Source organism: Colobus angolensis, unplaced genomic scaffold (genome assembly GCF_000951035.1).
Source record: "Colobus angolensis palliatus isolate OR3802 unplaced genomic scaffold, Cang.pa_1.0 Scaffold12, whole genome shotgun sequence".
Taxonomy (NCBI): Eukaryota; Metazoa; Chordata; class Mammalia; order Primates; family Cercopithecidae; genus Colobus; species Colobus angolensis.
The window spans coordinates 3,415,894-3,432,654 of record NW_012113141.1 but is presented as its reverse complement, the minus strand read 5'-3'; the positions used below and the strand labels follow the sequence as shown (position 1 = coordinate 3,432,654).

The 16,761-nt window shown below is 38.1% G+C and overlaps 1 protein-coding gene across 1 annotated transcript in view; it reads left to right on the top strand.

The window, feature by feature from the left end:
• PPA1 (pyrophosphatase (inorganic) 1) overlaps positions 1–15,379 on the top strand; it is a 47,634-nt gene extending 32,255 nt beyond the window's left edge. Inside the window, exons 3-10 of the mRNA XM_011929519.1 lie at positions 1,310–1,363; positions 2,197–2,316; positions 5,195–5,281; positions 6,190–6,316; positions 10,059–10,186; positions 10,450–10,535; positions 13,327–13,369; positions 15,028–15,379. Of these exons, the coding sequence (XP_011784909.1) occupies positions 1,310–1,363; positions 2,197–2,316; positions 5,195–5,281; positions 6,190–6,316; positions 10,059–10,186; positions 10,450–10,535; positions 13,327–13,369; positions 15,028–15,168 (786 nt within the window). The 3' untranslated portion in view covers positions 15,169–15,379. The remainder of the gene's footprint in view (positions 1–1,309; positions 1,364–2,196; positions 2,317–5,194; positions 5,282–6,189; positions 6,317–10,058; positions 10,187–10,449; positions 10,536–13,326; positions 13,370–15,027) is intronic.
• Positions 15,380–16,761: the final 1,382 nt, after the last annotated feature.

Genomic DNA, 16,761 nt, shown 5'->3' with positions numbered 1-16,761 from the left:
AACATGGTGAAATTCCATCTCTACTAAAAATACAAAAATTAGCCAGGTGTAGTGGCACGCCCCTGTGTAATCCCAGCTACTTGGGAGGCTGAGACAGGAGAATCACTTGAACCCAGGAGGTGGAGGTTGCAGTGAGCCAAGATTATGCCACTGCGCTGCAGCCTGGGTGACAGAAAGCAGTTATTACAGATTTAGCTTCATCTGTGCCCTTTGTAGACGCTGAAAACTGAAAAACTGCAGTTAAAGTTCTATTCCTTGAAAAAAAACAGTATTCTGAATAATTAAAGCTCAAGTTTAAAGAACCTATGCCATATTTAACTCCAGTGTGCAAAATGGGTTAGCAAAGTATGGTTTGTTTTTCATTATGTTTTTAAACTGCACATCTGGGAATTTACTCCCTGAGTATATCCATTTTATAGTAGTCAATTTAAGGCTATAAGCCAATTACAATAGAACTATCATTGATTAAAATATTTTTAGAGCATATTCTCTTATCTTCAAAGTCAAAGTCCTTTTGAAGGGGGCTTTATTTCTAAAAACAGCCAAATTGGGAGAATAATATGGATAATGAAGCTGATGAGTTTTGTTTGATGCTAAAACTAAAGTATGACCAAGTAATTAGGCTGACAGGGGTTCGCCTTATAAACTAAAGGATGATCAAGTAATTAGGCTGACTTGGAGTTTGTCTTGTAAACCATCTCTGAAATGGAAGCTCTGAAAACATTTTGAGTAATTGCAGTGTCTCTGAAGGAAGTAACACTGGCCTTTGGAGAGTGTTTTGAAGATGGTCTTCTTCAGAGATACAGGTTCTGTTATGTTTATTTAAGAACTGTTTCCTTCCTAGGAACATTCTTTCCACTGTCAATTTTTATTCTGAAACACTTAAAGCATACAGAAAAGTTAAAAGATTTATATAGTTAAGTTGGCTGGGCGAGATGGCTCACACCTGTGATCCCAGCACTTTGGGAGGTAGAGGCAGGAGGATCACTTGAGGCCAGGAGTTTGAGACCAGCCTGGGCAACATAGTAAAAGCTTGTCTCTACAAAAAATTTAGAAGTAAATAAAAATTAAGAAGAACTATACAGTAAGCAATCATATACTGACCACCTGGATTCTATAATGAATATTTTCCTTTAATTGCATTATTTCTTCATCTATCATTCTCTTTTTTTTGGATGCATTTTGTTGAAAATCCAGTTGACTTCAAAGATCTGATACAATGAACAGTTTGACTTTGGAAGAAATAGTGCATGCTCCCTCAAAGAACAAATTGGCTCCTGTGACCATCTCACTTTCTCTGTTTTTTCAGGATGTGTTCCACATGGTAGTTGAAGTGCCACGCTGGTCTAATGCAAAAATGGAGGTAATATTTCACTTTACATTTGAGTCAGACTTAGGATATTGGTTTTGATCTAGTCACACTGACTTGATCAAGGATGAACCATCTGAACTCCAAGGTTTTTCTCCGTCTGGTCCCAGTCTGTTTTCTAGTTGTATCTCCCATTGCCGACAGTCTTCCCTTTGGGCTCCAGCTAAACTCAGCCGTTTACAAATGTGCCCCAAACTTTTCTTCGCAATATCTTTGCTTCCGATGTTCCCAAAACCTAGAATTACTTTTTCTCCTCTTACTCTCTGTAAGCCCATCACTGACCCCTCCTTAGTCACCCCAGCCACAGATACTCTCATTGGAATTTCAGTTGCGTGGTGTTAGTTTCTTTCTGACGATACCTACCATCATTGCCTTTTTGTTATGGATATTTATAACATATTTTATACCACATACTCTTTTACAGTAATCACATTTTTTGTGTGTAATAAATACCTGAGTATTTGAATAATTTTAAATTCTGTAAAGGAAAATAAAGTTGGATAGTATTTATTTTGCCCTTTTAATAAAAATTACAATATTTTTATTACTCAAACATTAGAATTTATTCCAGGTAATTTTATTCTTTGCTTTCTAGAATTAGTAAATGTTCTTTTTCCCTTCTTGATAGTTCCTTTATACCTCACATAACCTTTTCACTTAGTGGCTGATTATGGAAGCACCTTAGTTCAATTATAAAATTGTTAGGGATGAAATATATCATTAAAATGGAATTAGGGAACATAGATACCATAATTCATTTCCTCAGATCCTTATTTGAATAGTATGTCACATCCAAATATGCAACGATTTGAAATTTTTTATTTCAGATTGCTACAAAGGACCCTTTAAACCCCATTAAACAAGATGTGAAAAAAGGAAAACTTCGCTATGTTGCGAATTTGTTCCCGTACAAAGGATATATCTGGAACTATGGCGCCATCCCTCAGGTATGTCTTCATGCAACTGCTGACCATGTACGTTTTAACTTGCTAAATATTAACTTACTGCTATTAGTAAAAAAGATTTGAATACCTGTGGAGAATTTTTTCTATAGTAGATTTTAAAAACATAAGAAGGGATAATTAACTCATTTGAATGCTTCCTTAAATAACTTATTTTCAATATAAACTGAAAGGTAAATATTTACAATGTTTAAATTCAGATTTGAGCATTTATTCTTTTCTGAAATTTTTTTTCTTTTTTGCACTGGTTGTAAGCTATATAAATTCTCTACAGACCGAGTTGCAAGTCTATTCAGTCAAGAAAGAGTGTATGGTAGTAGTCAAAAGCACTGATTTTTGGCACCAGACAGACCAGAGTTCAAATCCCAAGATGGCCACTTCCTAGCTTACCTAACTTGCGTCCCTTTCTTTCTCCTTGAGACGTTAATATCGCCTCCCTGAGCTATTCACAGTATGTAGGTGGTATGGTTATTTCAAAAAATAAAGCACTAACACCTGCACACACAAGCTCTCATAACTGCTGACTTTTATGTTTAGAGTCTTCATTCCCTCTTCTTCAGGTCAAGCTCTTTGTGGTAAAGTAATGAGGGATCCTGTTTTCTTAAACAGTCAACCCTTTGAGAAGGGTTGTTTACCAATTTATTCCTGGCACAATGTCAGTATGCAGCAGGTTCTTATTTAATATTTGAGTGAAGAATCACTAGGATCTTGTCTATAATGAGTAAATGACATCTATTTAATTCTGGTTCGGCTAGGCCAGTGCTGCGGCACTTAAAATTTAATGCTGAGATACTAAATAAACATTCGGTTTAATTTGTTGATAAATGGTTTGTTTTTATTAACAATGAAGTCTGTTAAATGGAACCTACTATGAAACAACCTATAAGATAGTAGAACATAGGTCTGACCCATCTGGCTTGTTAGGTAAGCACAAAGTCATTTGTTTGTCTTAATTACAGTGTTTCACCTTATACTTTAATTGATTTTTTTGTTGTTGTTGTTGTTTTTGAGACAGAGTCTCGCACTGTTGCCCAGGCTGGAGTGCGGTGGCACAATCTTGGCTCACTGCAACCTCTGCCTCCCGGTTTCAAGCGATTCTCTTGCCCCAGCCTCCTGAGTAGCTGGGATTACAGGCGCCCACCACCACGCCCAGCTAATTTTTTTGTATTTTTATTAGAGATAGGGTTTTACTCTATTGGCCAGACTGGTCTCAAACTCCTGACCTTGTCATCCGCCTGCCTCGGTCTCCCAAAGTGCTGGGATTACAGGCATGAGCCACCACACTCAGCCTCAATTGATTTATTAATAGTATTCAGCCTTGATATATCATCCTTGTAGGAGAACATTGCTGAAATACTTACTGTTCTGTGGGTTGGATTTTGCTTTCTTAATGTTGGATTTGTTAGATATGGTCTTCCCTTATCCCCGTTTTCATTTATGTTTTTGCTTTTACTCCAGCTGAGTAGCCAAAAAATCCAAGTAATGTGTTCCAGTTGGAGGAAAAAAGAACCAATAGCAACAGCTACATTTTAAACCTAACATCCTGGCTAGCACAGGCTATCAGTTCTTTTGTGAGATGTTCTGCAAGGACTCTGGCTTACAATTTAGGAAGGAAAGAAAACCAGTTATGTAAAGCTCCAGAAAATCCTGATTAAACTTTTCAGTCTTGACTCTGGTCAGTGATGATACTTTTAACATCAGAACATAACCTTTTGGCTGGGTGTGCTGGCTCATACCTGTAATCCCAGCACTTTGGGAGGCCAAGGTGGGAGGATCACCTGAGGTCAGGAGTTTGAGACCAGTCTGGCCAACATGGTGAAACCCCATCTCTACTAAAAATACAAAAATTAGCCAGGTGTGGTGGCATATGCCTGTAATCCCAGCGGCACAGGAGGCTGAGACAGGAGAATTGCTTGAACATGGGAGGCAGAGGTTGCAGTGAGCCAAGATTGCGCCACTGCACTCCATCCAGTCTGAGCGACAGAGCAAGACTCTGTCTCAAAAAAGAAAAAGAACATAACCTTTCCGTCTTACTATTATTGCCTACCTACTTCTGTGTTGGGAATTTATTATAAAGAAAATCTAAGACCAGGTACAGTGGCTTATGCCTGTAATCCCATACTTTGGGACACCAAGGTGGGAGTATCACTTGAGCCCAGGAGTTTGAGACCAGCCTGGGCAACATAGTGAGACCCTGTCTCTACAAAAAAAAAAGAAAAGAAAAAGCACACACATACACACACACATTTTTGTGTGTTTTATTTTCTGTTTTTTTCTTTTTTTTTTTTCTTTGAGATGGAGCCTCACTGTGTTGCCCAGGTTGGAGTGCAGTGGCATGATCTAGGCTCACTGCAACTGCTGCTTCCTGGGTTCAGGCGATTCTCCTGCCGCAGCCTCCCAAGTAGCTGGTATTACAGGCATGCACCACCACGCCTGGCTAATTTTTATATTTTTAGTATATACAGGGTTTCACCATATTGGCTAGGCTGGTCTCGAACTCCTGACCTCAGGTGATCCACTCGCCTCAGCCTCCCCGGCCTAAAACCACACAGCTTTAAAGTAAACGTTTTGGTCTATATTTGTGTTTTCCCTGTTGTCTCAGTTATTAAGTAGTTGGCTTTTGCTTGTTTTAAATAGGATCATTATCTGTTTTAAAGCTTAAATTTAGCATTATATGTGTATTTGGAGCTACAACATTTAATTGAAACTATTGTGCATAGTTAAGATTCTTAAATGCGAATAAAGAACTAAAACAATGAAGAAAAATAGCTGAAGAGTCATAGGATGTTATCTGTTATTCTCAACATGATCCATTTTGTCCGTATGTATGGGAACGATATACACTAAGTATTATTTTTTTCAGACTTGGGAAGACCCAGGGCACAATGATAAACATACTGGCTGTTGTGGTGACAATGACCCAATTGATGTGTGTGAAATTGGAAGCAAGGTAATGAAATGTGACATTTTTTTCTTTAGTGTTGAGAGATTAATGAAGTATACCAAATTTCATACTTTAAAAAATACTGTGAATAAAATGGATGAATATTAGTGAAATAATGATGTCTCTTTGGTATTAAAGGCTTCTCTTGCATTTTAAGAATTTGTATATTATAATTTGTACATTTAAACCTAGTCTGGAAAAAAACGTGTCTATGTATGTATGATTGAACATATATCTGGAAAAACTGGACATATTCTGCATTGCTTTAGAAGATGGATAATTAGTCAATAGGTGAAAGGTACCAGGAGGGAAATTCCCTCTCAATCCATGGCAAACCTTGCCTAACAATTTAGAATGATCAGTAAATTGACCCAAACCAAATAACCTCTTGAGTTGGAGATTCATGGTAGTAATTCCTCCATCAAGTAGGGTTGTTCTAAGATTCTGATTATAGTTATTTCTTTATGTCTCTCTCAGGCTTAGAGAAATAGTAAACAACTAAAAACAAAGTTTTCATTTTGTTTTTTAAGTCATAAAGTTTTTAAGTCATTGTATGACTTGCTTAACTCAATGACTTTTATAAAATAAAAGGTAAAGCATATTAAGATACATATTTGAGACTATGGAGGACTTATTCTTCAGTATAATCAATGATAGTGCAAAAAACATTGATTACCCTGAGCTATGTACTGGTTTCCCTATGACCTAGAAGAAAATAGGACCTATAAGTCCTGTTTTCAACTTTAATAGGACTGATGAAACATTTACTTACCTAGGTTTTTAAAATTTGCTTAAAGGAACAGTCTCCAGGTAAATTCTCAAGAACTTGGCCTCTTTCTTACTTCCTGTTAGTCAAGTAAAACTGTCTTCTAGAGTTTCATTCTGTAATGTCCTGACTTTGGCTATTGACTCAGGTGTGTGCAAGAGGTGAAATAATTGGCGTGAAAGTTCTAGGCATATTGGCTATGATTGATGAAGGGGAAACCGACTGGAAAGTCATTGCCATTAATGTGGATGATCCTGATGCAGCCAACTATAATGGTAAGAACATTTGGAGAGTCTGAAGTCTTTCTAATTAATTCATAAACACCACCAAACTTAACCTGTAATGACAAAATTGTAAGCCCATGCCTTCAAACTATTAAAGGATGGAGGAACAAAGCACTGTTCAAGCATTATTTCTATGACTGTACTTGTAATTAACTAAGTACACTTTCTCCTTCATTCCAGAACAGAAAAAATCTGGTAAGTTCTTACTGTTTCTTTGTCCTTTCCTTCCCCACCTACCAGCACTCAGTTGCTATGTTTATTTATTTTAAAACATTTAATTGAGATACTCACATATCAGAGTCACCACTGTAAAATGTACAATTCAGTGGTTTTTAGTATATTCACTAAGTTGTACAACCATCACCACTCTCTAATTGCAGAACATTTCATCAGCCCAAAAGGAAATCCTGTATCCATGGGCAATCACTCTGTGTCCCGCTTCCCGCAGTCCCAGGTGACTGCGGATCTACTTTGTGCCTATGGATTTGCCTAGGCTGCCATTTCATATAAATGGCATCATATAGGTGGCCTCTGTGTCTGGTTTATTTCACTTAGTGAAATAAGTGTTTTCAGGATTCATCCATATTGTAGCATGTATCAGCACTTCATTCCCCCTTTTTTTTTTTTGGTGGTAAAATTTACATAACATAAAATTCACCATTTTAAAGAAAGTGTACACTTCAGTGACATTTCATTCATTCACAAGGTTGTGCAGCCATCACCACTAGTTCAAATCATTCCCTATTCCTTCCTCCTCTCCAGGCCCTGGCAACCACTAATCTGCTTTTTGTCTTTATGGAGTTGCCTATTCTACCTATTCTAGGTATCTCATACATGGACTGGTATAATATGTGGATTTTTTTTGTTGTTGTTTCTGGTTTCTTTCACTTAGTATAATGTTTTCTAGGTTCATCCATATTGCATATTGTAGCATCTGTCAGTACTCCTTTTTATGGTTGAATATTATTCCATTGTGTGGATATACTGTATTTTGTTTATCCATTCATCAGTTGATGGACGTTTGGGTTGTTTTGACTGTGTAATGCTGCCATGAACATTCCTGTACAAGTTTTTGTGTGGACTTATGTTTTTATTCTTGGGTACATACATAGGAGTTGCCTTGAGCAAGAAAATAAAGTAGTATTTTAATATAACCTGGAACATAAAATAAATATCCATGAGTCTATACTGACATAAATAAATGATTGAATAAATAAACAAATGAGGAAGAATAGATAAATCTCAAAGCAGAAGAATTCCAAATAATTTATGTAGGTACTCCATTCTCAAGGAGGTCCTTAATTGTGAGCTGTGCATGGTGACTTCCTTCCAACGAGTACAATGTGGGTAAGGGACAGGAGAGAATGACTTTACAGCACAGAAACTTGACAAACACTGCCTCAGCCAGGTGATAGAGGTCAATGTCAGCAGGGATAAGAGTCACCTTGAGAGCATGTTCCCTCAAAATGATGTGATGTATATTTGCATCTGTGTTAATTCATTGAAGTAGGACTGGAAGAATGCCAATCCTTTAACGTTTCATTTCAATTTTGAAAGGTAAGAGTGCATTCACACCATCTGTTCACTACTTGGTGGTACGGCTCTGTTCTGTAGGTCAGTGCCTGCATTTCCAATGTACTTATGCAAGAGAACTTGGCATGCTGTGGCCATGATTAGTGAAGCCAAGCCTGTCACTCTGTCAGCACCCATTTACTAAGGCATTATTTCCCTGCAGTTCAGGTTATTAGAACCCTGAAAACTTTCTTGGGGTGGCTGGTCCCATGGTGCAAGTAGTATGCAGCTTTCCCTAATGTCAACCTAAGGCAGTATCTATTGTCCATCCTCTAGCTTGCCCTGTGCATCTCTTCCATTTGCTATCCCTGAGTTGCATGCGTATAACAAAATGTTAAACTTCAGTGTTTTCCTGAGTTCTGTGAATCATTTTAGCAAATTAGGGAACTTAGGGAGAGGATTGTGAAAACCTCCAATTTATAGCTGATCAGTCAGAAGTACAGGAGGCATCTGAAGTGGTGCAGTCTTGTGAGACTGGGCCCCTAACCTTTGAGATCTGATGCTAACTCCAGGTAGATAGTGTCAGAATCACACTGAATTACTGAGCACCCAGTTGGTTTCTGAATAAATGGAGAATTGGTTTCTGGTATTGGAAAACATCAACATTTGCGTGTTGGATTTCTGAATTTCCAAATTATTTCTGTATCAGGTGACACATTTTATGTAAATCATAAGTTCTTTGAAATTTACTAGTGCTTAAACATTGCCCAGTGCATTCTGTAAAGTTTCCGTACTTTTAGTGATACTATGATAATAGAATGCATGCTATTCTTTATGCAGATTATAAATTGGATTGAATTATAAATCGGCTGGGTGCAATGGCTCACGCCTGTAATCCCAGCACTTTGGGAGGCCAAGGCAGGTGGATCATGAGGTCGGGAGATCAAGACCATCCTGGCTAACACAGTGAAACTCCATCTCTACTAAAAATACAAAAAAACTAGCCAGGCATGGTGGTGGGCACCTGTAGTCCCAGTTACTCAGGAGGCTGAGGCAGGAGAATGGCGTGAACCCAGGAGGTGGAGCTTGCAGTGAGCCGAGATCCAGCCTGGGAGACAGAGTGAGACTCCATCTCAAAAAATGAATAAATTGGATTGAAACAATGTTATCTTATACAAATATAAATAAGCTTTTGTTGTTGTCAAATGTATTTCTCTTCCTCATAATACTTTTCCTAACTGACTTTTTAGCATGTGTATCTCTGTTTGCTTGCATTGTGCAGGAGTTTGTTATTTAAAGTGCAGTTTGATGACATTGAGGCTAGCCATTGTTGATGGCTATACAGAAACTTAAAGTTTTTTAAGCAGTACACTTTTCTGTCAGCCAGAACTAAAGTATTGTTATATATAGTGCCTGTACTAGCCAGCAAAGTCTAGTCACATTTAATACGTAACCCAACAATGGATATCAATCTAATCTATTTTTCTTATCTTTTAGTACGTAATAGTGTTGTGATTCTCTGACATATAGCCTCTGCCTCTGGACCAGGGATAGTACCTCAAACCTGTAATCCCAGTGCTTTGGGAAGCCAAGGCAGGAGGATTGCTTGAGCCCAGGAGTTTGAGACCAGCCTGGGTAACATGACAAGACCCCATCTCTACAAAAAATTTAAAAATTAGCTGGGCGTGTGCATGCTTATAGTCCCAGCTACTCAGGAGGCTGAGGTGAGAGGATCACCTGAGCTCTGGAGGTCAAGGCTACGGTGAGCCTTGTTCGGGCCACTGCATTCCAGCCTGGGTGACAGAGCGAGACCCTGTCTCCAAAAATAAAAAAGATAACCTCTGTCTTTTTCAGTATCTTGTACACTTCTCATAGGAATTATCTACATTTGCCAAACTGGTTGTTTCACTATGTAGCCACCAGCTGTTTGCCCTTACCTAACAGAGATTACTATGTACTGATTGTTCTCTGTACTTAACGTCAGAGCTATTCAGAGACACTAGATGATTTCCTTTCAATGTATGGCTTCTCTTCTCAACAAGGGGCTTCGCTCCAACATTATCTTGAACTTCCATGATAAGTCATTCCACAGCTCTTTCAAAATAAGTACTTGAAATTGTTGTTGAATGTGTAATTATTTGTGCATCTTGAAATCTGCTTATTCTCTTTCTTTTTTTAAAAAATCATTGTCACTGTCATCTTATGCTTCTTCTCTTCTTAGATATCAATGATGTCAAACGGCTGAAACCTGGCTACTTGGAAGCTACTGTAGACTGGTTTAGAAGGTATAAGGTTCCTGATGGAAAACCAGAAAACGAGTTTGCTTTTAATGCAGAATTTAAAGATAAGGTAATATGTCATTCAGAACTGTAGCTTTAGGCTCATTTCTATTGAGACTTATAATTTAACCATATTGTTACCATCTAAAGATTCATAAAACAGAAGTCTGGAAACATAACACAGTCTTGGTGTTTATTCACTTTAATATTCTCTTCCATTTTTAGAACAAGGAAATGATTCAGAAGAGACAAATTATCAGGCTTTGGGGAAATGTTGATAATAGGAAAAGAATACCTTTTTATCATTGTAATGCAAATCTCTTGAAATTATAGGACTTTGCAGTTGATGTTATTAAAAGCACTCATGACCATTGGAAAGCATTAGTGACTAAGAAAACGAATGGAAAAGGAATCAGTTGGTAAGTGTAAACACTTTGCATGTTTAACACACAAAGCAGACCAGCTTGCAGAAAAGGTTTTAATAATCATAAGACACTGTGCTGTTACTTTCACTTAGAAAAGAGATACAAGGCGGGGTGCGGTGGCTCACACCTGTCATTCCAGCACTTTGGGAAGCCAAGGTGGACGGATCACTTGAGCCCAGGAGTTGAAGACCAGCCTGGACAACATGGAGAACCCCTATCTACAAAAAATACAAAAATTAGCTGGGCATGGTGGTACACACCTGTAGTCCCAGCTACATAGGAGGCTGAGTTAGGAGGATCACCTGAGCCTGGGGAGGTTGAAGCTGCAGTGAGCCGTGATCCTACCACTGTACTCCAGCCTGGGCGACAGAGTGAGACTCGGTCTCAAAAAAAAAAAGAGAGACAGTATGAGAAAAGGCTAATGTACAAAAATAATTCTCCCAGAAATCTTCTATTCTGTGTCAGGATAATGTCCTATAAAATGAAAACACTGTCCTTCAAACAGAAGAAAAATGGAGAAGAGTTATATATATTTGTGTAAAATTGTACAATCCTAAGAGTTGGCATTTGGCTGGGTGCTATGGCTCATTCCTGTAATTCCAGCACTTCAGGAGGCTGAGGCAGGAGGATCACTTGAACTCAGGAACTGGAGACTGGTGGGGGCAACATAGCGAGACCTCGTCTCTACTAAAAATTAAAAAAACTAGCCAGGCCTGGTGGCGCTTGCCTGTAGCAGTGCTGAGGTGGGAAGATCACTTGAGCCTTGGAGATCAAGGCTGCAGTGAGTTGTGATTGCCTCACTGCACTCCAGCTGGGGCAACTGAGCAAAAGGAAAAAAAAAAAAGGAAAAAGATTTGGCTTTTAAGTTAACTTCTCTATTTTTTGGTATCTTAACGATTTCTATGAAAATGGTCTTAGTGTATGTTAAATAACAGGTAAGCAAAGATGATTCATTTTTCATTTTGATGGAGTATTTCTTTTTTGTTGTTGTTGTTTGAGACAGAGTCTTGATCTTGTTGCCCAGGCTGGTGTGCAATGGTGTTATCTCAGCTCACTGCCACCTCTGCCTCCTGGGTTCAAGCGTTTCTCCTGCCTCAGCCTCCCGAGTAGCTGGGATTACAGGTGCATGCCACCATGCCCGGCTAATTTTTGTATTTTTAGTAGAGACGGGGTTTTGCCATGTTAACCAGGCTAGTCTCGAACTCCTGACTTCGTGATCCACCCGCCTTGGCCTCCCAAAGTGGTGGGATTACAGGCGTAAGCCACCATGCCCGGCCTTGATGGAATATTTCTAATTGGGCATGTATTATGTTAATACTATAATGATTAATATATAGGAAAACTTGAACTATGGATAAACAAAAAAAGTATTTTTAAAATATGATCCATATTTTAGACTAAAGTGGGCTAAAAAAACAAAACAAATTAGGATTGTATTATATATACGGCTTGTCTTATGATTTTTAAAATTTAACACTATATAATAGGCATTTCCTCATGTCATTAAAACTATAATTTTTTTTTTAGAGACAGGGTCTCTCACCCAGGCTGAAGTGCGATGTTACTGTAATAGCTCACTGTAACCTCAAAGAAGTGATCCTTCTGTCTCAGCCTCCCAAGTAGCTGGGGACTACAGGCACAAATCACAACTCCCAGATGATTTTTAAATTTGTTGTAGAGACAGTGTCTTGCTATGTTGTCCAGACTGATCTTGACCTCCTGGCTTCAAGTGATCCTCTCACACCTCAGCCTCCAAAAGCGCTTAGACTACAGATGTGAGCCACGATGCCCAGTCTAGAAATATCATATTTTAATAATATAGTATTCCATCTCTGTATAATGTGTTTTATGGATAAACCTTTTTATTTTTTATTTTTAAATCCCCTGCAAAGAAGGATAAACTATTTTTAATCATTTCTTATTATTGGACATTTTAGTTACTTGCAATTTTTCACTGTTATTAATGGTGAAATAGTATATGGTAAACACTTTTGTAAATTACCATTTCAGTCTTGGATTGGGTTCTTAGAGGTGGAATTTCTCTATCAAGACCTATGAGCTTTTTAAAAGGTTTTGGATACATTTTACAGAATTATTTTTCAGAAAGATTGAACCAGGACTCCTGCCAGAAGTGTCTGTTTCAGATGTCTCACCAGCACTACAGGAACTGGGTTTTTTTTGTTTGTTTCATTAAGTTTTCCAATTAAGAAAGATATGTTTCTCATTTTAATTCACATTTCTCAGCTATTTCAGTGAGAGTTACAAAGCATTCAAGCTCAGTTTGTTTACCTTCGTTCCTTCTCTCTTCTCTTCTCTTTTCTTTTTGTGACAAAGTCTTGCTCTGTCTCCAGGCTGGAGTGCAGTGGCGCAATCTCGGCTCACTGCAACCTCCACCTCCCAGGTTCAAGCAGTTCTCTGCCTCAGCCTCCTGAGCAGCTGGGATTATAGGCGCCTGCCACCACGCCCAGATAATTTTATTTTTAGTAGAGATGGGGTTTCACCATGTTGACCAGGCTGGTCTTGAAATCCTGACCTTGTGATCCACCCACCTCGGCCTCCCAAAGTGCTGGGATCATGGGTGTGAGCCACTGCACCATCCAAGAGGCTTGAATTTGTTAGCATCTCAGCAGTAGAGCAAACTTTCTGTTATTCCTATATATTACAAATTACGTTTAGATCCTACAATTTGGGATAGTCCAGATTCTCTTAAATTTTTGTCAGTATACCTTTTTAGCTTTTTAAAAAATGAGATTAGACTAATAGATTTTAATATTTTATATTTTAGTTACCACCACCCTGTGAATCTGCTTGCACAGTACCAACAGACGGTAAGATTTCTATTCCAGTAAAATTTCATTAAAAATTACACAGATGTATGGAAAAATTATGTTACTTTTATTTTTAGTTGACAAATGATAATTATATATACTTATGGCATACAGTGTGATGTTTTGATATATGTTTACAATGTGGAATGGTTAAATCCAGCTAATTAAGAAATCATTACCTCACATACTTAATCATTATTTGGTGTGTGGTGAAAACATTTGAAATCTACTCTTAGCAATTTTGAAATAGACATTACAGTCATCGTTCTGTGCAATAGATCACTAAAGCTTATTCCTTCTGTCTAACTAAAACTTGGCACCCTTTGACCATCGCCTGCCCTTTCCCCATCCTTCAGCTCCTGGCAACCACCATTCTACTCTCTACCTCTATGAATTCACCTTTTTTATATTCCACATATAAATGAGATCATGTGGTATTTGTCTTTCTGAACCTGGCTTGTTTTTTGACACAGAGTCACCCAGGCTGTCACTCTGTCACCCAGGCTGGAGTGCAGGGGCGTGATCACAGCTCACTGTACCCACAACCTCCTCAGGTTAAAGTGATTCTCTTATCTCAGCCTCCCAAATAGCTGGGACTGGAGACACGTGCCACCATACCTGTCTAATTTTTTAATATTTTGTAGAGATAGGGTTTCACCATGTTGCCCAAGCTGGTCTCAAACCAGGCTGGTCTTGAACACTAATCAGGCAGGGTTTTGCCATGTCACCCAGGCTAGCGATCCACCCACCTTGTCCTCCCAAAATGCTAGGATTACAGGCGTGAGCCACTGCACCCAGCCACATACATATTTTTAACATATCACATACACAGGAAGAGAGGGAAGAGAGTGAGAAATGTTTTTAGAATTCTGTAGTGTGCATGGGAAGGAAAATGAGCTGCTACATATCACCTTTAGTGCCACGCTGTATCATAGCAGTTTCCAAACCATGACCCACTGTGCCCCTCTGAGTTCCGTGGAGGTGCCTGCTGGACTCTGGAGGGGACCTTGAGTGGGCTGATCTCCACATTCCCATCTAGCCACAGGCTGCTTCACCCAGAAAACAGTTCTCTCCTCCTTAGATGTCAGAATTCTCTGTAAGATTTTTCTGGTAAGAAAATGATTCTGCCTCTTAAAAAAAACAAATTTGAAGGCTGGGTGTGATGGCTCATGCCTGTAATCCCATCACTTTGGGAGGCTGACGTGGGCAGATCACTTGAGCCCAGGAGTTCTAGACTAGCCTGGCCAACATGGAGAAACCCTGTCTCTACAAAAAAATACAAAAATTAGCTGGCACATGTCTATAATGCCAGCTGCTAGGGAGACTGAGGCACGGGAATTGCTTGAATCTGGAAGATGGAGGTTGCAGTAAGCCATGATTGCTGCTACTGCACTCCATTCTGGGCAAGAGAGTGAGACCTTGTCTCAAAAAAAAAAAAAAGTTTGAAAATCACACTATACAATTAGCATGAAGTATAAGGAAGCCCAAAAGAAAACACCTGCATGTGCTGTAGAGAAATTTTGTATGTATGTCCATTGATTTTCAAGTAATTCATAGTAGAATTCATTAAAGCAAGTATATTAGTCTTTGTTATATGTTAGGTGTAATTTTGATTCTTAGCAGGAATTCTAATTTGTTTTTCTTTTCTCTGAATACAGTGGATAAGTGGTTCCATCACCAGAAAAACTAATGAGATTTCTCCGGAATACAAGCTGATGTTGCTGCATCGTATTCATCTGGATGTATTAGATGTAAAAGTAGTAGCTTTTCAAAGCTTTAAATTTGTAGAACTCATCTAACTAAAGTAAATTCTGCTGTGACCAATCCAGTATACTCAGAATGTTATCCATCTAAAGCATTTTTCAAATCTCAACTAAGATAACTTTTAACACATGCTTAAATATCAAAGCAGTTGTCATTTGAAAGTCATTTGTGAATAGATGTGCAAGGGGAGCACATATTGGATGTGTATGTTACCATATGTTAGGAAATAAAATTATTTTGCTGAAACTTGGTTTAGGATATTTTTATTTTAATCTGAAGCCAACATTAAGTAGGTATGGGTACTTTTTGGTGTTTGTTTTCTGTTGATAATCTTATAATTCAAATGTATAATTATTAGACAAAAAAAGAAACCCCTTATATTTATAGTACTCTTGATACTATGCTCTAGTACCTAAGTCCTAGCATACCATTCTAAAGCAAAAGCTTTTAAATTTATATCACATTAGCTGAAAGCACAATGTTGCTCACCCTTTGAAGTTATATATTAATATATATTTTTTTACTTCTTCAGTCAACTAATTGAACCCTTAAGTCATTTACATTATATTCTAAGTTATCAGCTGAACAAACCAGAGTTTGAATGCCAGCCGGTCTTCTTACTAGCTCTGTAATCTTAAGTCAGTTACCAACCACTCAACTTCAGTTCCCTCATCTGTGAAACAGACATTATTCATGTAATGGCATGTAGCATACATTCAGTTTTTTTTTTTTTTTTTGAGACAGGGTCTCACTCTGTCACCCAGGCTGGAGTGAATATAGATTCACATGTAGTTCTAAAAATAATTCAGAGATAATTCAAATAATTCTGTACACCTTACCCTGTTTCCCCTAAAAGTAACATTTTGTAGAACTATAGTATAACAACCAGGACATTGACTTTGATATAATCTACCAATCGTATTCAAACTTCCTAGTTTCACTTGTATTAATGAATATTTCTATGATGTATTCTATATAATTTACAATTCTATCGTTTAATCACCTGTGTAAGCTTATGTGTCCTATAAGATACTGAGCAGTTTCGACACCACAAGATCTCTCATGTTGCCCTTTTATAGCCACACCCACCTCCCTCCTGTCTTCCCCACACCACCATCCTTAACCCCTGGCAACCACTAATCTGTCCTCCATCTTTCTATGATTTTGTCATTTCAAGAATATTATATAAATGGAATCATACAGTAGGTAACCTTTTGGGATTGGCTTTTCACTCAGTGTAATTTCCTGGTATTCCTTCAAGTTGCCGCGTATATCAATGTTTCATTCTTTTTATTCATTCGTTTTTATTGCTGAGTACTTTCCATGATATGTATATGTTTTACCTGTTGAAGGATGTCTGGACTGATCCAGTGTTTGGCCATTACAAATACAGCCGCAGTGAACATTTTTGTACATGTTTTCATGTCGACATAAAACATTTTCATTTCTCTCAGATCTCTAGCAGTGTAATTGCTGAGTCACATGATAGATGCATATTTTTTCAGAAGGTACCAAATTTTCTAGAGTTATGGTCCAATTTTACATTCCCAACAGCAATGTTAGAGTGGTTCAATTTTTCCACATCCTTGCCAGCCTTTGGTTTGTCTTTTTTTTTTTCTTTTTCTTTT